Genomic DNA, 23,808 nt, shown 5'->3' on the forward strand with positions numbered 1-23,808 from the left:
GTCTTACCCCTGAAACTACTCTGAACCATGAACTCAATTTACTGTCAACTCTTAACTGCTGCCTGACTATCGATGTAAAGACCTTTAATTGCTTGCAAAAGTTTGCCTCCTATTCCATAATCTCGTAGAACAGACAATAACTTCCTCCTAGGAACCCGGTCATATGCCTTTTCTAGATCTATAAAGCATAGATACAATTCCCTGTTCCGCTCATAACACTTCTCCATTATTTGCCGTAAGCTAAAGATCTGGTCCTGACAACCTCTAAGAGGCCTAAACCCACACTGATTTTCATCCAAATGGTCCTCAACTAATACTCGCACTTTCCTTTCAACAATACCTGAGAAGATTTTACCCACAACACTGATTAAAGAGATACCTCTGTAGTTGTTACAATCTTTTCTGTTTCCATGTTTAAAGATTGGTGTGATTACTGCTTTTGTCCAGTCTGATGGAACCTGTCCCGTCTCCCAGGCCATTTCAATTATCCTGTGTAGCCATTTAAGACCTGACATTCCACTGTATTTGATGAGTTCCGACTTAATTTCATCCACCCCAGCTGCTTTATTGCACTGCAATCTATTGACCATTTTCTCCACTTCCTCAAATGTGATCCTATTTCCATCATCATTCCTATCCCATTGTACATCGAAATCTGACACATTACTGATCGTATTTTCACCTACATTGAGCAACTCTTCAAAATATTCCCTCCATCTGCCCAAGGAATCCACAGGATTCACCAGCAGTTTTCCTGACCTGTCCAACATACTTGTCATTTCCCTCTTACCTCCCTTTCGAAGACTGCTAATTACACTACAGAATGGTTTTCCAGCAGCTTGACCCAAAGCCGCCAACCGGTTTCCAAAGTCTTCCCAAGATTTCTTCTTGGATGCTGCAATTATCTGTTTGGCTTTCTTTCTTTCTTCAACATAACTTTCTCTGTCTACCTGAGTTCTAGTATGTAGCCATTTTTGATACGCCTTCTTTTTCCTTTTACAGGCTGCCTTAACTGTGTCATTCCATCAAGCTGTTTGCATCATACTACCTTTACACACTACTGTTCCAAGATATTCTTTAGCCACTTCTAGTACTGTGTCCCTGTACCTTGTACATTCCTTTTCCAATGACTGTAATTGACTACATTCAACTAACTGGTACCTTTCTGAGATCACTGTTATGTACTTGTGCCTGATTTCCTTATCCTGACGTTTCTCCACTCTTATCCTCCTACATATGGTCCTGACCTCCTGCACTTTCGGCCTCACAATACCAGTTTCACTGCAGTTTAAATAATGATCAGTGTCATCAAAGTATCCCCTGAATACACGTGTGTCCCTCACAGCCTTCCTGAATTCCTTATCTGTTATTATATAGTCAATGACAGATCTGGTTCCCCTGCCTTCCCAAGTATACCGGTGAATGTTCTTGTGCTTAAAAAAGGAGTTTGTGATTACTAAGCCCATACTGGCACAGAAATCCAAGAGTGAAGAATGAAAATGTCCTTCTTCTAGCCGGTCAGATGCAACATTAATGTTAATCGCCCTACCCATTTAGCACTGTAGCATTGTATGCTGTGTTCCCAAGCATGTTCTCTATGGAACAGTTTTCCGAACCTCTCGTGATCTTTTACATTTCCAGGAATTTTTCTGAGCCATCATCTGCAATTTACCTTGTTTTAGACACCTGCACACTCTCATTGCGCACTAAATTGTGACAAAAGTGAATTTCACGAGACAGTAGGCTTTTAGGTTCTACAAAAAGAGATGTAACTATCACGAGCCTTGTGTGAAACATCTGAAAATACCGTTAGTGTTGGGTTTTGTAGGACGTTTTGCCCAGCTGAGAAGCTTTGAGGCCATTGTAAGTATAGGTCCCCGTGATATACAGTCTTTTTACAAACATTGTATAACACATTAATTCACATTAGTTTACGAAAGATGTCCTTAGATGTAGAAAGTCAATATTCTCCATACTACTTTAAGTAATTTGCAATAACAATCTGTAAAGAGCGTTTGTTTCACATTTTCAGTGCGTGACTCGAAGTGTGACTACCCAGCAGCTTGTAATGCCATGGAGACGCTGCTCATCCATGAAGACTTAGTCAAGAACAGTTCCTTCTTCGTTGACGTATGCAGTATGCTAAAACAAGAGGGAGTAAGCAATCAAACCCAAGCAATTTGCTCTATGCTTTCAACTTTGTTTTACTCATCCTTAGAGAGTTCTAATGGTAAACTGTCTTTCATTTAATGCTTTAGAAAATAAGCAAGTGCTAGAACGTTATGTCTATCTTTGACGTAGCCTGCATGTAGTGCATAATCTCGTACCTAGAACTCTGCCCTTCGTAAAATCTACAGAGCATCAATACAAAAACCTCTAACTTCACTATTTTTATTGTTCAAGATCTCTGTAACTAAGACTCTCTAAAAGCAGCAAGATTCGATAAATTGAGATTTTTTTTTTTTATGCCGAGATAGTAACGTCGTTAGTTCTTCCGTCCCTAGTTATTTTGGACTAACTCTGCGGAATTCCATCAAGAGAGGCGTTATGACACAATGCATAAAGAAGCAATATAAATATCTTTGGCAGTGCAGATGACGTTGAAATAGTTCAGTATGCATTGTACTGTCGCTTTTCTCTGCGAAAGCAATTACCCGAGCTAGTTAATTTGTGAAAACGGTTTGCTTATTGCCTCATCTCGTAAGCAATTCAACCCTCGTTTGCTTCAGCAGCTTGAAGAGAACGTCTCTGGCGGCTCTTTGTGCAAGATTATAGCCTTAAAATGTATTACAGTAACTCATCTCTCATTCTGCAACTTGATTTCATTTATTCTCCTCTTCATGAGTGTCTCTGCGATCTAAGGCAATGGGCCGATTTACTGTCTGCTCATCTGAATTCAAAAATTTATCTCCACAATATAAACGTTTACACGAATAATTCCAATGTTTTAGTGAGTATGACTGTGTGACGAAAAAATGGAATATTTGTAATTGTGGTAGCATGGACAATATTAATCAACAGAACAGCGCAGTAATTAGAATCTCTGAGACCTTCGACAATATAAATGCGTTAGCCACAGGTTTCAACAAAATAACCAAACGGGGGCATCAGAAAAGCCAAATATACCTTTTTACTGGTGTCTCCCTAGTACCACACAAATGCAACTGATGAAATATGCAGTGTGCAGTTTGAATGACACAGATTTGAACTTTAGGAATAACTTCTGATATAATAATGGAAACCCTACTGTAGCTATTACACAACACAGACTCAGTGCAAAGGTTGAAACTAACTCTTTAATTTTTTTAAGCATTGACCAACAGAATTTTCAATGACAAAGACAACTCAAACTTAACCACTTCATTTATTACCTACAATATACAAGCCCAACGCAATCTGTCTGCTATACATTGACAACATGACTTCCAATAATTAACACAAAAACTAGCCCTGAATTGCAAAAAATTCTAACAATAACACAAATCCAAAAAATATGAAATTAAAGAAATATGAAACTACCTCCGACTCTGTTAATTATCTAAACTCAATTCAATTAATAATCCCGATAGTGGACACCCCATTCTATTTCATAAGTCACTTACCTCACAAAAAATCTTCACAACACCAACTGCAGCAATTACAGTAAGTAGCAACAACAGACAGCTAAAGAAAAATTCTAACTACTATACACTATGACTACTAGGAGGCATATGGATAGCAAAAGGAAGATTTTGTTAAAGAGCAAACAATGTATTTAGAAAGTTTTGCCTTACTTATGTGACATACAGTTCCAAAAATTATATAGTTGCCAATAGTTCTACTACCCAAACATTATCATACCCTTCCTTGAGTCTTTTCTTATAAGAAATTTCACGTCATTTTACAATTCGTGTCCTACCAACACAGAGTCTCCACTAAGAAAAACATCCTATATACTTCTCTATCCACTCGCTAACTGCTAGTCCGTCCAACCACAGAGTCTCTTGCCGTAGGTGCAGAGCGCTGTCAGCCATATTAACACACTCCACAGCGATGCAAACATACAGACAGGCTACTTACAAGGTTGCAGAAGCGTACTTTACAAAATACATCTTATCACATAAAGTCCAGAGATCTCATGCTTCATTATTATTGTTTGTGTTATTGAGGCGTAACCTTACTACCTCATGAAGTAGGTGACCCCAGTTCGAATCCTACCTCAGGCAGGTTTCAAATTGTCAAATGTGTAGTAACTGTGTGATCTAAAAACTGTATTAGAATACTGTATTCCAACACTAGGGAGGAAACACACAACACACAACTGTTTAAGGGAGCTACACAGAGTGTAAAACATCCACTTGAAATTAGTCCTTTTACTTTTTGTGTCCTTTGGCCTGAAGGCCATACAGCCATCCAGCCATAAATTGAAAACAGCTTGCGATAAAGCAACTAAAATTGACAAAAGTCACTGTCAAAACATTGCATGTCCTGTTGCATATAGGTATAAAAATACGACTAGCCAAATACACAGCATGCAGTTTGAATCGGAGACTGCTGAACTTCATGAACATCTTTGAGATTACTGATACAGTACACATGAAAAGGAACTAAAATAGTAAATGAGGAAACAGCTGTACTGAAATCGTTTCCACAAACAAGGGACACATAAAATGAACATGTGATTAACTTATGGTTAATTTAGTACTGGAAGCTGCAGTAGAGGGCCTAATTTTTAAGGATTTTAAGTGGATGGAATATGTGGGATATGTTGTCGACTTTGTTGGTTGTAAAAATGTCCAGGTGGAAAGGACAGACAAGTTACAACGATTTGAGGGCAGGAAAATCTGGCTGAAAGACTCATTTCTTGAACAGAAGTGAGAAACATGTTCACCCTAAAAAAAGAAAAATTCATTATTTGTTGTTGACTTATATTAACAACATACTTTTTAAATGCATATTGATGTGTAAGTTTGATTCAGAGCACGCAATACCTATGCACTTCCAATCGCGTGTACTGTCAGTGGAGTGGTACTTTATGACCATTGCAAATAAAATTAAAATTAAAATTTCGTTAGTTGTTGTTGACTTTTACGCACAGAATATTATTTAATCAGATACTGATGTGTAAGTATGGTCCTGAACCTGAAAATATTGAATATGACATTCCAAGGGGAAATGACATCTGTTCCTAAGACTTAAATTTTTGGGTTAAGTTTAATCTAAAAATTTAAAACGTTTATGAAATCTTGGAGAGAAATTCATTGAAACAAAATATACTTCTTCAACATTTCAAAATATAAAGTAACTGACTAGATTACAATATTGTCAAAAGGTGGACTAAAGCCCCCCCCCCCCTCCTCCTCCCGCACCTGCCTTAGTATTGCGGAAGTTAATTAAAAAATGTTCCAGTTTACACACACACATCAAATTTTCGTGCTAACTTAGTGAAGAGTGAGTACGTACTGGCGTACTAACGCAAGTAGATTGAGCAGAAAGTATTTGTATGTGACAAGCGATTTAAGAAATTAAATTTTCAGACCGTAAAAATTGTTGAAAAATCTTGATTTATCATTAGAGACGTGTGTCACTGTATTAAAACTCAGTCTGTTCTTATGCTTCACCTTTCAACATATTTACTAGTGTATATCGGCTACTTTCTTGCATTCTGTAATTTTGAGGCGGTTAATGGTTAACGTTGATCTAAGTATTTACAATCATGATTGGACATATGTCCCGAAATTAATAACGGTTTTTAATGTCTGAGAACGACCTGCAGTTCAAACTAGTGTGATAGTTACAATAAAATGACAAACAACTATAATATGAAATCACTGTTTTTTTTCTTAAATAAATTAAAATCTCTGAATCATTGCGTCCTTAAAATAAATATTAGTTAACAGGATCAAGTATGCTCAGACTGAGATGTAATTACGTAATTTGCATTCTGGATGTAGTGAAGACCCTATAGTAATAGTGGGTATCAGTATCAGACGTTATTAATATCAATCTAAATGCTGACGATTTACCACATTACGAGAAAGATAGAAGCGAAACAGTCGTTAAGATTTAAAAAGTATTGACTGTAGCATTTTTGTAACACTTATATGAAAGCTGCATCCCAGCTTCTGACCCAACTTTTCTGGCATGAGATTTCTACGTTTCATGTGGCGTCTAAATCACTCCTAGGAGGTAATAACAGTAATTATATCATAAATGAACTCAAACGATACTTACAACGTAATTGAGTCTTGTATTTTATACGACAGTAAGTGAAATTTATGATGGACATTTACTTTATAAACGTCCTTCTTTCCGAAACGCCACATTTTTTGAATTATTTTACGGCTATTGAAAAAGTTTTGCTAATACTGATTTGGCTTAAAACAACTAATTTACCACGATAAACTACGTGGCAGTTTTAATTTATGCACATTTCCAGAAAACGTCACTTTGCCTGCTCTACTGTTGTAGCAAATTATCACTTCATTGAACACAGAAGCACCACCTTCAGATTGTGTACGTTTCCTCTGTTGACGGATATAAAGGATCTAGAAAGACAGGTTCATGTCGGGAAGGGTGTAGCAAGACACGCCGTGTGTAAACACATCAAATATTTTAAGAGACCAATGCGTTTCCAAGGTTAATTTTCCTGCGCCCACACGTTGACTATCCGTGTATCATTTCACGTTGACGAAATACAGCTTGTTAGTCGACGCAGTATCAATCCGTTTTTTAACATTACGGAAAGAGTAGAGTGTTTGCTGCTGTGTTACATTGACGTGTTAATGGTTAAACTGCAGTATTAGTCCGAGGGGAAGGAAAGTTGGCAAGGGATGGGGTAGCGCCTTTATCGAATAATGAAAGAACTACTTTGCAGTCGTGGTAGATGTAGAGCCTCTTGCGAAATTATATGAACAAGATGGAATTTTTTGGCGTAAGATGAAAGATGCAAATACCTTTGATTTGCAGTGAGACGTTTTTAAAAGTTGTACGCGGTACGGCATCTTTTTTTTCGTAATATACAGCGATTTTCGCAGTTGAGTCCCATTTTCGAAATCTGTACCTGATATCGTAGTTAAAATTCAATTGCATATTCCACTCTATGCCATGTCCTGCACAATTACATTTCATTATGGCGATGCGTATATTCATTCTGGTAACATCATGATGTCGTTCAACGATGACAATCTCTCGCTGGTTTCGTCCTGCCATGTAGTTAGACAACACCCCCATTTTGACAGTTGCTGTCTCCAGCTTGTGGTATTTTTTTAAATCATTTTTAGCGTACAGTATGGCACATTTTTTGATTTCAAATAATTCATATACTTCTTGTCTACTGTTTAGTGTCATGTGTACGATATTGGTGAATGTGTACATTTTATAACCGCTTTCGGACTAAAGCAAAAATTTTACCGTTGCCCAGAAAACAGCATTTTCTCCATCTCGTTTGTACTTGTTCCTTCATCTACGTAATGCAGCGTTCTCTGGCTGCCCGCAGGTGAATATCTACGCGGGCCCCAACCTGAGCAAACAACTGACGTTTGGCCCGCCGCCAGCAAAGTCTCTCCGCACCGAGTACAGCGCCCTCGAGTGCACTGTGGAGTCCGTGCCCAACATGCAGGCGGCCATAGACCACATACACACCTACGGCAGCTCCCACACAGACGTCATCGTCACGGAGAACCGTAAGTACTGTTGTCGTGCTCCGGCAAATATGGTCGGCAACCAGAGCCGACGTCGGCGAGGACGCCGTATTGTGGCTGCCCGAGTTAGTTCCGAGTTCCTGACACCGCCCTCTCTCGGCACACAGTTCCTATATTAAGTTTGAAGGCCTGGCCACCCCTGCTCCATGTATTCTCAACTACTGAAGCTTTGTGAACATTTCCATGCTGCTCTCTAAAACTGCTCCGAACTGCCGAATAGATGCTTCGCAAAAAAGTTACGCGACTTACGAATATCAGACCAGTATCACTCCGAACCGAAAGAAAGCTGGCAACGGTAAACAAGTGCTCTGAAAGCTCCTCTAGCAGCTAGTGTGCTAACTAGTTTTAAATGTCGCATCTGTGGTGGCGTCTTTTCCTTCTTCTCCCGGTCCATGGTTAGGCCTTAAACCCTGTTCCTGTCTCTCTGTCTTCCTCCGCCTTCCCACACTTTCTCTTACAACACAATTGAATTCCATCGCTTGTCTAGGGATTCTCTGGGGTGAGGTACACAATACATGCTTTTCCAATCCTGCTTTTTTCGCATTACTTCCTCAATTATTGAGTGTAACGACTATTTCTCCATTTCTTGCTTTGTCTTATCTTGTGGAGGTTTTCACTGACCTCAGTAACAGCAGGCCTAAGGAACTTCATCTCCATGTTTAATGTTCTGTTAGCTCTTTTGATATTTATAACGTACAACTTTTTGCTCCAGGTCAGGTCACCGGGGCATTAGCGGCCACAAGGCATGAAAAATACCGCCGGTTGAACTTAACAAATAGTAACACACCGAATGCAGCAGTTAGTAACAAGAATCGAAAAAGCTAATTAGGTTCGCCTTCCGCAAGCACTCCACTCGCTGCACTTCGTTTCGGCGACACTGCAAGCAGCAACATGAACACATGTCACTGGAGAATCACGAGATCTCACAGTGGTGGAGGTTTCACTGCTAGGATTAAAATTCACTGAACGTAAGCTTGTTGGATCCAGTTGGCGATTAGGTCGTGTACCCTCGTGACCACAGCCCTTCCATCCAGCAGTGCATGCGTGCCACCAGCGGTCCCAGTGTGTACTCGCGCTGCCCTCTTGGCTCCTCAGGAGTCCCCAACCGAACCGCTCACTCCCACGACCCGGAAGAACAACGACGTCACCCCAAAGTTAAGGACACAGTTACTACATATCGATAACGCCGCTGCCGCCACTAGCGGACAGGCAACGCTTGCGAAACCAAGTGGCGCCAGTCAACACAAGAAGAATAGAAACAACCGCAACCATGTCAACTAAACGATACAGTTTGGCCTCCAACAGAGGACGGAAACCTACAACTGAACCAACGTGAGCCACAGCATGGCACAGTTCTCATTCTTTTTTTTTTGTGATTGTCAGATATGAAAACGGTGTTAACCATACAGTTTGTTTGTAGGAAAGATCGGTACAGCAATATCGCGTACTTGTCTGAAAGACTGTATGAAAGTAAGAGACTGTCCTCTAGATTCTTTTTACTCCCAAATTCTCCAGGAAACTTGTAAAACTCAAAAACAAAATAAATGAATCCAGAAGTTATCTGAAAGGAACTACAATATTGTTATTGGCATACCAATTGTTGCACTTCTTTATTCTGATTTGCATGAAATAATAAATTAATAATTCTATTCTTTCTTTAGTTTAGTTTTATCCAGTACATTGCATTACAAGAAAAATTATTAGTATAATTCACATGTAAACTCTGTAGAAAAGAAGTACAGCTATCAAATATCATATGAATAATTTAGTAGCTTAACTACAAAAACTAGTATTTAATTAAGAGTATATTCATTGACACCTTAAGTACTTTAAAAGACGACACCTCAGATTTTCAGTGATATATTTGTGGTAGTAAAGGTGCCATGTGGAATGTAGTGTTTATTACTTAATCTGGCATTTTATCTTGTGTCCATTTGATCAACGAGCAATCATGAGAGAAGACAAAAAAATGGTTCAAATGGCTCTGAGCACTATGGGACTTAACATCTATGGTCATCAGTCCCCTAGAACTTAGAACTACTTAAACCTAACTAACCTAAGGACATCACACAACACCCAGTCATCACGAGGCAGAAAAAATCCCTGACTCCGCCTGGAATCGGACCCGGGAACCCAGGCGCGGGAAGCGAGAACGCTACCACACGACCACGAGCTGCGGACGTGAGACAAGACACTTAACAATTTAAGGAATTCCAAACACATTTGTGTGGTAACGATTGCATACTTGGAAAAGTTATGAAAGTTATTATTTATCATTTTCTAATATATCAGGGCCTTTGTATTTCTTCCCGATTGCTTTTATTAATTCACTCAAACGGAGGACTTCGCACTTCACTGCGCTCACTTCAGTCATGATGTGAGTGTTCCAAATGGTTCAAATGGCTCTGAGCACTATGCGACTTAACTTCTGAGCCCGCATCTTGTGGTCGTACGGTAGCTTTCTCGCTTCCCACGCCCGGGTTCCCGGGTTCGATTCCCGGCGGGGTCAGGGATTTTCTCTGCCTCGTGATGGCTGGGTGTTGTGTGCTGTCCTTAGGTTAGTTCGGTTTAAGTAGTTCTAAGTTCTAGGGGACTGATGACCATAGATGTTAAGTCCCATAGTGCTCAGAGCCAACTTAACTTCTGAGGTCATCAGTCGCCTAGAACTTAGAACTAATTAAACCTAACTAACCTAAGGACATCACACACATCCATGCCCGAGGCAGGATTCGAACCTGCGACCTTAGCGGTCTCGCGGTTCCAAACTGTAGCGCTTAGAACCGCACGGCCACTCTGGCCGGCGATGTGAGTGTTGATGAAACCAGCGCTCGGTTTACCTGTACCTGCAGCCACACGGAAAGTGCGAACGCCCAAGCTCGTAGGCTGCGTAGCCAATTGAGACGACAAATATGGAAAAACTCCGTCTCCTGTGGGTCAGCTGATGCAGTGGCGATGGTCTGAAGCTTGTTTGCTTCCTGCTACGGTAGATGTGCACCAGCCGCTCCGCTGCAAGGAACAAACTCATTACGTAGCGTTTCAGTCTCCACTAGTGATATTAGGTACAGTGTCATAAAGACATCACTTTATTCTAATCATTGATAAACGAATCACTGTAACTACTTGAAAGTGTGCAAAATTCCTCTGTCCAAAACAAATTCTTCTGAAAACACTTCAGTTCACTACCGATCGCATATCAGACGTTGTCCCTCGCATTGCTATATACTCGTTGACCCATTCATCTATACAACCTCAAATAACTTTTTGTCTTGAAACTGTGTAAAAAATTTATCAAATAAATGTTGTTTAGCTAGGGAGACAATAAGCATCATGATTGAATTTCTTATAACTTTGTTCGTTAAGAACATATGAACAGCAATGTAAGGGTGTGAAAAAATATTGAAGTGCTACCATGAGCAGTTACTTAAAGCCTCGAACTGTCATGCTTTCCATAAAATATGAACCTTTATTCCCCAGAGACAATTGGAAGCGCTACCTGTTCACAAATATTTAGCATAACTGTCAGACATACACCCTTACGTTGTCTGGCCGCAACTGAAATGAATTTTACCTATTGAGTAATAAGTAATGATACATCAGGAAGGTGTCCAGAAATTGAATAGTGCAGTTGCTTTCGCTTTATAGCTACAGGCGCTGCAGCTGAGGATTTTCCCTCAAATATGCAACCATTGTAACTAATATTGCATTAGAAAGTCCCTTAGCATTTTATATTTCATAATATATCTCATTGATACCCGAGGTCACTCTTCAGTACATTTAGGAAACAGCGGTCGCCCTTAACATAAGCCGATGTCCTGCTTTTCACCATCTGAAATGCAAAAAAAATATTTATTGCTAGCGAATCACAACTGCAAAATGTAATCAGTTCCGTTTGCTGTCTGTGGCATCTTAGAATGTTTCCTGCCCCATTCGGCTTCAGTAAGAGTGCCCAACATTGTGGCGAGTCAGTGTGTTGTCGCTCGAAGTAAACATAATAAATTTAGTGGCTTGAATGGAGTCAAATGACTGAAAGAAGAAGTTATGAATGTAACTGTGCATTGTTCGCTTCTTCAAATGAATAACGAATAGACATGCTCGCAACACACTGCTTCCTGCAACACAATAACTCATTTACGTTTCAGCAGTGGATGACATTTTTGAATCTTTAACACTACGGGTTGAAAACATAATCTTTGCTCCTATAATCAGCTTCCATTGACCAAAAAGTGAGCGCACGTATGCGATTCCGTTTCGTCACTAGAAGCCACATCCTTCACGGCCTGAGCGAAGTATATCGTAAGTTAACTATGCAGAACTTTTGAATATATTTCCGAAATAAAGTATACGTTTTCCTAATAGTCACCACGGCAAGTAATTGAGCATATCTTATCCGATTTCTTCAACGTCACAGAAATTCCTATCCAGCTGAGGTCAACACCAGACAAATCCAATTTTCCTTCAAATCATACACAACACTCGACAAAAAACAGTACCAGAATGGTGAATGCAAGTTGGAGTACCTGGTTGTCCGAAAACCGCAAAGATTTCTCATTGGCTGATGCCCAAACCCGACCTCCCAAGACGCCAAATACCTCGTCAAACACACGAAGAGGTGGCTGAAAGAGCTTATTTCAATTAATCGAAGCTGGCTATCGCAGAAACACGCAAAACATCCTAGAGATAATGTTGTGATACAAAAATAGCAAAAATATGGTGGACGAAAAATGAAATTCAAAATGAATAGGCAACTTTCACAGTAAGTCTTTTTTTATACCAGCCTATATTTTTTTAATTGATAGCCCACATTTTACCTCGTGGCTTCCCCAAAACGTAGCACAATGTACTATCACATAAAGTGACGTTATGTCAAACGTAACACAAATTTGAGTTTGACTCTTCTGTACTAGCACACTGTGCAGGCGCCTGGGGTGAAGTAATTCGTCCACTTGCTGTAGATGACAGTCAACACATGGAAACACAAGGGAAATGCGCACTGATCGCTTAGTCAACCGATCATTCAGCCAGACATTTTCAATCGCAGGTTTCTGTGATTACAATTATTTAGTAAAACAAAGAGAAGGCAGAAATGCAGCTGATCTGTGAAAAATGCATGTTAGCTGAACTGTAATTGCAATAATGTTCTCTTATTTGCAATACAGGTACATATAGCTCAGTACTTTTAAACGATATGTTGTGTACAATAAAGGTAAACCTAGCTTAAAAGTTGCATCATCATTACTTTACTTTTACTGTTGTCGAAGGTAGGTGTAATGCTATTCATGCAGAGGCTGCAGAGAGCTATATACTAACAAGAACCGACCTTCCCAACACAAGATCCCTTGTCTTGTTGTGACTCAGGTGACGGGATATTGCAGCCCAAGGTCACACAATCGTCGTAGAAATCGCACAAACGAACCTGCAGAAGTTACCGTCATCACTTCTGTTTCAATGAATCCACACGTGAGCGCATTACAGCTTGGACAGAAAATTGCCATTCCTAAGACCAGTGTATATCACACTCCAGCACTCACCATTTCCTTCCTTGCACGAAGAATTGCATGGGAATGGTTTCCAGAATCGTGTGCTGTTCATCAGTAAGTATAGCAGAAAATCCTCACCACCCAGAACTTCTCATACGGTGTTCTTTTTACAGCTGAGTTTCTCTTCTCAAAAGAAGGACATGTAGATACAAAGATAATCCAGCAAAACCCACGACAGTTTAGACAAGTGGAACACCAGCTTCAATGGAAAGTTAATTTCTGGTAGTATATGCTAGGTATCATAATTATGGTTCCATATTTCATCGATAGTAACCTCAAAGGCAGAATATACTAACTTTCTCCTACGAATTCGTCCTCGTCTTGTGGGTGAAGTACTGCTAAGCACCCTAACGCTTATGTGGTACCAAAATTCGCATAACCTTCACATAATGTCTTGCGAACATGTCCTGTTCTGAAACGAAGTTATCCTGCCAGATGGTTTGATAGTGAACCGACAACAGGTTGGCCTGCTCGGTGTCCTGATTAACGGCTCTGAGGTTTCTTCTTTGAGGATGCATAAAAGACGTTACCTATCACGATATTCGAAGAACTCCAACGACATGCATGAGTTTATTGTTTGCTAAGTAATACACTACAGCAGGCAACACTGGAAGCAGCGAGGAGTTTTTTCATCAACGGTAGGATCGGGGCATCGCTGTCAATGGTCATAGCTGTCAATGGTCAACACTTACAACATTTTTAAATGTTCTATTCCTTTCTTTGCGCGCAGCACTACCAAATGGTATTAAAGATCCATTTTCTGTTTTTTAATTGAGTTAAGTGGTGTGTTTAATTAAACGTTATACGTTTTTGAATAGGTCTTCGGTCGCTATTTGGAAAAGACATACTACTGTTCATACCTCTGTAACGAACAAAGTTATAAGAAGGACAGTCATGACGGTTGATGTCCCCCTGATAGCTAAATAAAACTATTTTTTATTTTGTTTATGGGCAAAAAGATGCGTTGGGCTGTAAGATTAATGCGACACCCTCGATAGAAGCCAAGGTCACTTTCTGTTGCAATGGATTTTCAGTAATAGATTCTATCTTATATATTAATATGGTCACTTTCTTTACATTCGTAGGTGTTGGAATCAGGGGGCATCATTAAGCAAAGTATTGTTAAGACCGTTAGTGTCACTAAACGAAGCACCCTCCTAACCGTCGCCAGTAATACAATGTTCGTTCTGCGTTGTATTCTGCATTTGTTACTCCAGTCAAAAGGAATGTCTGACATAAAAGTTCCGTTACCAACTTATCAACTAAATTGCATGACACAACTCCAACTATAATCTGAAGCAATTTCTTTGGGCTAATCCGAACACAGCAAAGGTTCAGAGGTTTATTTTCACCTACGGTACAGGGTAATAAAAAAATCCATGAAACATCTCAAAAACTGCTAAAAGTAAATGAGTAAATATAACGTAACAATTGAAGCAATAAATGAAAGAAAAACTATAAAATTATTTTTTTAATGTGGTACCACCATAGTCTATGAAAGCGGCGGCGAATCAGCAGAGGAAGTATTTTGTGGGCTATAATTTGCTCATAGCCAATCGGTCGTTTGTTCGCACCGTGGACAATGAATGAAGAGGGTGGAACTTGGCGCCGGGAAACTGTTTATGCCTCTTGTATAACACAAAAGGGTCTGATGAGCCATTTTTTACTCTTGGGACGTAAACTGTTCAGTAACAAGATTCACATGATGCCACCAGTCTACAATATCATACTAAAGCGGTACAGAAATTCGAGGAAGATGGTTGTTTGTTCGATGCAAGACGTTCGCGATGACCTGGCGTGTCAGAGAAAACGTTTGACCGTGTGAGGAATGTAATGTTGTGAAGTTGCACGAACTCTACGAATTCAAGTAGGGTACAACTGAACATCCCTGAGCCAACAGTGTGGAAAATACTTCGTAAGGGATGAAGACTGAAGCCATACAAAGTGACTCCCCTGGAGTATAAACACGTGTTACTATTCTACATCTACATCTACATTGATACTCCGCAAGCCACCCAACGGTGTGTGGCGGAGGGCACTTTACGTGCCACTGTCATTACCTCCCTTTCCTGTTCCAGTCGCGTATGGTTCGCGGGAAGAACGACTGTCTGAAAGCCTCCGTGCGCGCTCTAATCTCTCTAATTTTACATTCGTGATCTCCTCGGGAAGTATAAGTAGGGGGAAGCAATATATTCGATACCTCATCCAGAAACGCACCCTCTCGAAACCTGGCGAGCAAGCTACACCGCGATGCAGAGCGCCTCTCTTGCAGAGTCTGCCACTTGAGTTTATTAAACATCTCCGTAACGCTATCACGGTTACCAAATAACCCAGTGACGAAACGCGCCGCTCTTCTTTGGATCTTCTCTATCTCCTCCGTCAACCCGACCTGGTACGGATCCCACACTGATGAGCAATACTCAAGTATAGGTCGAACGAGTGTTTTGTAAGCCACCTCCTTTGTTGATGGACTACATTTTCTAAGCACTCTCCCAATGAATCTCAACCTGGTACCCGCCTTACCAACAATTAGTTTTATATGATCATTCCACTTCAAATCGTTCCGCACGCATACTCCCAGATATTTTACAGAAGTAACTGCTACCAGTGTTTGTTCCGCTATCATATAATCATACAATAAAGGATCCTTCTTTCTATGTATTCGCAATACATTACATTTGTCTATGTTAAGGGTCAGTTGCCACTCCCTGCACCAAGTGCCTATCCGCTGCAGATCTTCCTGTATTTCGCTACAATTTTCTAATGCAGCAACTTCTCTGTATACTACAGCATCATCCGCGAAAAGCCGCATGGAACTTCCGACACTATCTACTAAGTCATTTATATATATTGTGAAAAGCAATGGTCCCATAACACTCCCCTGTGGCACGCCAGAGGTTACTTTAACGTCTGTAGACGTCTCTCCATTGATAACAACATGCTGTGTTCTGTTTGCTAAAAACTCTTCAATCCAGCCACACAGCTGGTCTGATATTCCGTAGGCTCTTACTTTGTTTGTCAGGCGACAGTGCGGAACTGTATCGAACGCCTTCCGGAAGTCAAGAAAAATAGCATCTACCTGGGAGAGGTGAGCCACCCACCAGAAGCGTACTTTAAGCTCGGCAGACCCTTTTGTGTTATTCAAGAGGCATAAACAGTTTCCCGGCACCAAGTTCCACCCTCTCCATACATTGTTCACGGTGTGGACAAACATACGGAAACACTTAAATACAACACATAACCATGCCTAACACAGTGAGGAACACTAGTTGTCCGCAGCTCGTGGTCGTGCGGTAGCGTTCTCGCTTCCCGCACCCGGGTTCCCGAGTTCGATTCCCGGCGGGGTCAGGGATTTTCTCTGCCTCGTGATGACTGAGTGTTGTGTGATGTCCTTAGGTTAGTTAGGTTTAAGTAGTTCTAAGTTCTAGGGGACTGATGACCATAGATGTTAAGTCCCACAGTGCTCAGAGCCATTTGAACCATTTTGAACACTAGTTTTCAGTCGTCTCGGTATGGATAAATACAGATTCTTCATGGTTTTTAATGGAATCTTATCCATCCTTCCTGCAAAATAGTGGGAAGTTTAGGTAACGATGATGGAAGTGGATAACAGTCTCGGACGCTTCTCTCCGAAGTAGATCTCAGATTCTCGATAATTCTGAGATCTGGTCACTGTGATGGCCGAGAGAGATGCGACAATTCATCCTCGTGCTCTCAAAACCAGGACGATGAGAACTGTGCAAACAGGGGCCTTGTATGTAGTCTTGGAACACAGCGTCACCACGGAGGAACGAACCTTGTACCACTGGATGCACCTGACTAGCCAGCATGGTCACATAATCCTTGGTAGTAATGCGTCCTTGTAAAGTATTCATGGAAACCAAGGAATAACACGATATGGCTGTCCAAATCATCACCGAACACCCGCCATGTTTCACTCTTGGGACGTTATCTCGGCCAGAAGTGAGAAGTAGTGTGAGACAAAACTCATACCCCCGAAAGGTATTTTTCCACTGCGCCGTAGTCTCAGTTCTCCTGTTACGGGCATTTCATCACTGATGAGTAGCTTTGGAAATCTAGCTCTCCCTGCAATGTCCTGCTTCTGTAGCTACCTTAGTGTTGTTTTGGTGCTTACAGGGTTCGCGAGTGCGACATTCATTTTCGTCACACTCCCCTTCAATAACCGTCTGTCACGATCACCCAACACACACTTTCTTCCGCGTTACGACTTAGCAATGATGTATTTCCTCTTGCCCTGTATGCGGTATAAATTATTCGATACGATACTCCCTGAAACACAAGACACTTCGGTTACCTTGGTTACGGAAGCCCCCACCATACGAGCACCAACAATTTGCCCACATTCGACTTCACGTAGCTCCTACATAATGCACTCAAAACTACACAGGACTCAGCTGTGAGCACGACTGACAGTAGCAATGTATTGAGGACATCGTAAACGTTCTGTTCGTGGTCAAATACAACAGAACAGCCTGCAGGCTTCGGTAGCATTTGCATTTATGTTCCAGCAGAAATTTTTGGCGGTGTTCTATTTGTCCAACTCCTGTACAACACAAACTTGTTACCGCACTACGTACACATCCATTAAAATCACTTTCTCTCAAAAGATGCAAACCACAACGGAGTGGGCCATTGATTGCGGTGGAAGAAATGTGACTGAACCTGCCCCTTGTCGTTGGCTGGCCATCTGAAGCAACCTCCTATCTGTGAACTTGTACGCCAATGGTTGCCGGAACCAGGTGGACTAGCATATGCACCTACCTTGAACTATCATCACCACAAATCATTCACAGCTCGCTCCTTCGTCCAGTGTCTTCGGTAGTTTTCCAGAATGGCCACCAACCTCCAACAGACCCACAATAAACTCTCTCTAAAATTCTTTTAATTCACTCTTGTGATCATCGACCCGCCCTGGCTTGCTCACTATGTCTTTTAATCCAGTATGGTACTGAAAACACTCGTTTTCAGCAAGTGAAATGCAGTTTCTGTGGGCTCAAGACTTTAAAACTCTGTACAATCCATGCCCAGCACGGCACTTTGAATGATCACCTTTTCTGCCCTTCATAAGTGCTCGATGCAACTACCGTCTACTCCAGGTCGTTATAGAGATAATCATTCTTCAGCTTTCAGTTGTGTTCATTCCCTGCGCGTTGCGTTATATGTTTGTCAAATGTAAAGTGATATTTAAATAAAACATACAGTTCATAGCCTTGGTCACGTTTCTCCTTACATCCAACATCAGATTTATAAGAGGAAAATACGATTAAACAAATTTCAGAATCTTTGCAACATGTGCTTGTTAGATAAAAATTAATTACTCATTAAAGATTTGTCATCGCAGCTGCCTCAAGCACCAAGATTTGTAACTATTGCGCATTATACAAGTAACTGTTAACGATTTCCTTACCTCTTTGTTGCTCCAGTATAGAATAAGAAACACACTCGCTTTTTCGTTTGTATGTAATATGTTACTGTTCTTGTTTCACAACTTCTAAAATTCTTACCTCTTTATCCCTTCTTATAAATCTGATGGAGGCTGTAAAGCCTAGACCTATTATGTGTTTAATTAACTAAAAATGTAACCAAGACTGTGAATTCTACGATTTATTCCGTTATCAAGATCATCAGTCTCTTCTAAAGTCAAGACGACATCGTTTCATATAGAGATACCGTGGGTTACTATACACACATACACCGTCTGTCCCAAAAGTTCCTAGAATGATTTTATTCCTGGCTTATAAGCGACATCAGCGCGGTAACTACGGTAGCAGCTTTGATACCAACAGAGAACAGCTAACTTACACTCGATCGGTCAGATGCGAGCACGCGGTGTTAAGTAGTGAACGACGTTGAGTTGTAGTGTGCCAGCGCTATTGCGTCACAAATTTGCAATGGAGTAACGTATCTACATCAAGTGTTCTACACGTTCATCCAGAATGTTTCGAAGAAGAGCAAAGTGTGCGCAAAGTTTGAACCTCGCAATTTGACTCTTGAACAAAAAAACGAGGCGTGGACACCCGCTGCAAACAGACTGCAATTCAGTATACGCACAGTTCCTAAGTAAAATCATCACGGGTAACGAGACATGGTGTTATCAACACAACACTACTAAAAATCGACAAAGTGCAGAAATTCACACGAAGAGCAAAGGCGCTGACAACGTAACTGACATTTAAGCCAATGTCAAGTGTGAGTTGAACAACATCCCGAAGAAGTATTTTTATGACCATTTCATATAGTGAACGTGCTAAGCGTTGTACTGAAGAGAGGGGGACGAAGTAGATCACCTGAAGCATTAAAGCCATCATCTTAACTTTTCTCTACTTTTTATTAATCCTGTCTCTAAACTTTTAGCGACCAGTGATAAATATAAAATGAGCCACGTCCTATCCTGGAAATTACGTCAACAGTCAACACACCTTGTAAAACGTGACCTTGTATCAGAAATGTCTACCCTGATTTAGTTCTTTTTGAATACGCTTGTATATCCGTTAACATCAGATAATGATACACGTAATGCCGCTTTCGGATATCACAGCAGCCATCTTCAGGTATTATTAAATTCGTGATAGTATACTGTACAGTTCAATTTTGACGCCGAATGTCTTTGCCTAAGCTGTCGTTCGTTAGTGAGGCGGTAATACGTAGCCTTATGAGTGAAACTAGTGATTGAGAATCATAATTGGGTGACTTTATCGATTAGATATGATCAGCACACTGTTCTTCGCCACACTGGCATGCTATTTATGGAGTTACTACGAAGTATTTCCCCTTCCCATTCACGTAGAGTTTTACAGAAGACTAAAAGCGTGACGATATTTCATATTCAAATTACGTGACATAGGAACTGCTGGCACCGTTATTTAGTATTAAGACTCAAAATAATAACGCGTGCGCGTTTTGAGCTTCGAAATGTATGGTAACCAGCCGACCACAGAGTTACATGGAAGCAGAAAAGATAGCATGTAAACAGTGGGGCAAGTGAGAGGAGAAAGAATATTCCTAGAAGTACGTATTCCTAGACACGAACGATGCCTTGCATTAGTACTCAGTTCATACTGCCGCCTCTGTATGTATCTAACCCCCCCCCCCCCCCCCCCTCTGCTACAGAAAAAGGCACAGATTCTGAAAGTACACACGGTTTTCTCAAATGCGGGCAAGAGCTGTTTGCAAATATCCGGCGGCGTGTACCTGAGGCATAAATGCGGTTGAAACTTCAGCAGCTGCACCAACTATGCACATCGGACTTGCAAATGCAGAAAAACCTGTCGCCAGCGGTGCACCCGCAAACAGAACTGCATGCATTCGCTCTGAAACGGCTCGGTTAGTGCAGGCTGTGTACACTGGAATTCTGCGCCTCAGGGCGCAGGGGAGCGCCGCTGATGCAGCGCCGCGCTGTGAAACAATAAGGTTTTGATACGCGCGGCACCAGCTGTATGCACGTACTGGGATCTGAATTTGTATATGCTGACCTGGTTTATAAGACTGCAGCAAGTACTGTATCCATTGTGAAGTAACAAAGTCTGCACGTAAGATTGACTCTACTGATGGGTATTCAATTTCAAACCTTTTAACAATCGTTTTACGCAGGTCATTAAGCTCAATACTTCTTCACTGCATAAATAGCAGTCTGTGCACTTACTGCCCTCTTGTTCTGTATTAGTTTTCGTCGCTGAACAGCTGTAATACTGCCTCGACGCAAAACGTTGTTTTGCGTATAGTTGAGGCTGTTAGTTCAAGAATTACTGTTTCTACACCCACATCTACATCCATACTCCGCAAGTCTCCTGACGGTGTGTGCCGCAGGGTGCCTTGAGTACCTCTATCGGTTCTCCCTTCTATTCCAGTCTCGTATTGTTCGTGGAAAGAAGGATTGTCGGTATGCCTCTGTGTGGGCTCTAATCTCTCAGATTTTGTCCTCATGGTCGCTTCGCGAGATACTGCTTGACTACTCGGTGAAGGTATGTTCTCGAAACTTCAACAAAAGCCCGTACCGAACTACTGAGCGTCTCTCCTGCAGAGTCTTCCACTGGAGTTTATCTATCATCTCCGTAACGCTTTCGCGATTACTAAATGATCCTGTAACGAAGCGTGCTGCTCTCCGTTGTATCTTCTCTATCTCTTCTAACAACCCTATCTGGTACGGACCCACACTGCTGAACAGTATTCAAGCAGTGGGCGAACAAGCGTACTGTAACCTACTTCCTTTGTTTTCGGATTGCATTTCCTTAGGATTCTTCCAATGAATCTCAGTCTGGCATTTGCTTTACCGGCGATCAACTTTATATGATCATTCTACTTTAAATCACTCTAGTGCATACTCCCAGATAATTTATGGAATTAACTGCTTCCAATTGCTGACCTACTATATTGTAGCTAAATGATAAGGGATCTTTCTTTCTATGTATTCGATGCACATTACACTTGTCTACATTGAGATTCAATTGCCATTCCCTGCACCATGCGTCAGTTCGCTGCAGATCCTCCTGCATTTCAGTACAATTTTCCATTGTTACAACCTCTCGATATACCACAGCATCATCCGCAAAAAGCCTCAGTGAACTTCCGATGTTATCCACAAGGTCATTTATGTACATTGTGAATAGCAACGGTCCTACGACACTCCCCTGCGGCACACCTGAAACCGCTCTCACTTCGGAAGACTTCTCTCTCTTCAATCCAATCACACAATTGGTCTGATAGTCCAAATGCTCTTCCTTTGTTCATTAAACGACTGTGGGGAACTGTATCGAACGCCTTGCGGAAGTCAAGAAACACGGCATCTACCTGGGAACCCGCGTCTATGGCCCTCTGAGTCTCGTGGACGAATAGCGCGAGCTGCGTTTCACACGATCGTGTTTTTCGAAACCCATGCTAATTCCTACAGAGTAGATTTCTAGTCTCCAGAAAAGTCATTATACTCGAACATAATATGTGTTCCAAAATTCTACAACTGATCGACGTTACAGATATAGGTCTATAGTTCTGCACATCTGTTCGACGTCCCTTCTTGAAAACGGGGATGACCTGTGCCCCTTTCCAATCCTTTGGAACGCTACGCTCTTCTAGAGACCTACGGTACACCGCTGCAAGAAGGGGGGCAAGTTCCTTCGATTACCCTGTTATCTTCTAAATACTTCTCTATTGAGCAACAATCCATACATAGTACTGCAGCAAACCTGTGCGTCCACATCTACAGATATATTATTAAGCGGCGCGTTTTGTCACAGGGTTATTTGGTAACAGTGATAGCGTTACGGAGATGTTTAACAAACTCAAGTGGCAGACTCTGCAAGAGAGGCGCTCTGCATCGCGGTGTAGCTTGCTCGCCAGGTTTCGAGAGGGTGCGTTTCTGGATGAGGTATCGAATATATTGCTTCCCCCTACTTATACCTCCCGAGGAGATCACGAATGTAAAATTAGAGAGATTAGAGAGCGCATGGAGGCTTTCAGACAGTCATTCTTCCCGCGAACCATACGCGACTGGAACAGGAAAGGGAGGTAATGACAGTGGCACGTAAAGCGCCCTCCGCCACACACCGTTGGGTGGCTTGCGGAGTATAAATGTAGATGTAGATGTAGAAGTATTTCCAGGATTTAAGATGACCAAATACGCCCGGATAGCCGGGCAGTTAAAGCGCCCGCTTCAGGGAAGTGGAGGCACGCCTTTCCCGTTTAGAACTCGCCCAGTGCATTAACTATGATGGTCGGTGTGCCGGTCACCCTGGACGTGGTACTTTGCAGGTTTCCACATCTTGCTAGGTGAATAAGTGGCTGACACTTTCGTCCCGCAATGCACACTACGCAAACATTGGAACACATTCTCACACTTGCACAGAGAATTTACTCTAGAGGCAATCTCATTAGCTACACTGCTTTCGTTCTCGGGGGGTGAATAGGACATTGATGTCTTCTCTCCTTAAACCCCAATTCAGCAGCACGGTGATTGCACGAAAACTAGAAGATATAAAGATAATAGGAACATATTTCTGTATAGAGCATCTCTCCAAACTTTTATATCACGTTTCAGGTACTAAATTTGGTCACCGTTTACGAAGCGGTATTCGTCAGTAAGTCAAGGAAGTCGCTGACACGAATTGCCTGGGAAGGCGGACAGCATCCTTTGGAAATTGTCATTTAGCTTGACTATCTACAGGCTCGAACTGTTGCAATGCGATGCTACGGAGCAGATGATTTGTCTACATGTTCTGACACGCCTGTGCCCCAGTGAAATTACGCCACAGCGCGTCTTACGAACCGAAATTTTGAGAGATGCTCCAACCACTGATATGTGAAACTCCTTTGCATATGTGTAATGAAGCGCGGACTATCCCTATAGGTAGTAACAAATAAGCTTTGATACCTTAATGGTATGCAGAATGTATATTTCCAGTGCCCGAGATAAAAAACTTATTAATGCTACCTCACACTCAAATTAAATAAACAATAGTCATGCAACTGTGCAGGATTTGGAGTGTATTTTCGATTATATCATCAGTATGGTTTTCAGTTTTCAAACGTAGAAATAATGTAGCGACAACCAGAATAATCAGTTGAGCTTCTTTCTA

At 41.4% G+C, this 23,808-nt stretch overlaps 1 protein-coding gene across 1 annotated transcript in view; it reads left to right on the top strand.

Moving 5' to 3' along the window:
- LOC124548628 (delta-1-pyrroline-5-carboxylate synthase) overlaps positions 1 to 23,808 on the top strand; it is a 201,280-nt gene that overhangs the window by 156,467 nt on the left and 21,005 nt on the right. The window contains exons 12-13 of the mRNA XM_047125184.1: positions 2,033 to 2,157; positions 7,478 to 7,664. Coding sequence (XP_046981140.1) covers positions 2,033 to 2,157; positions 7,478 to 7,664 — 312 coding nt within the window. The remainder of the gene's footprint in view (positions 1 to 2,032; positions 2,158 to 7,477; positions 7,665 to 23,808) is intronic.

The sequence above is a fragment of the Schistocerca americana genome, chromosome 1 (genome assembly GCF_021461395.2).
Source record: "Schistocerca americana isolate TAMUIC-IGC-003095 chromosome 1, iqSchAmer2.1, whole genome shotgun sequence".
Classification (NCBI taxonomy): Eukaryota; Metazoa; Arthropoda; class Insecta; order Orthoptera; family Acrididae; genus Schistocerca; species Schistocerca americana.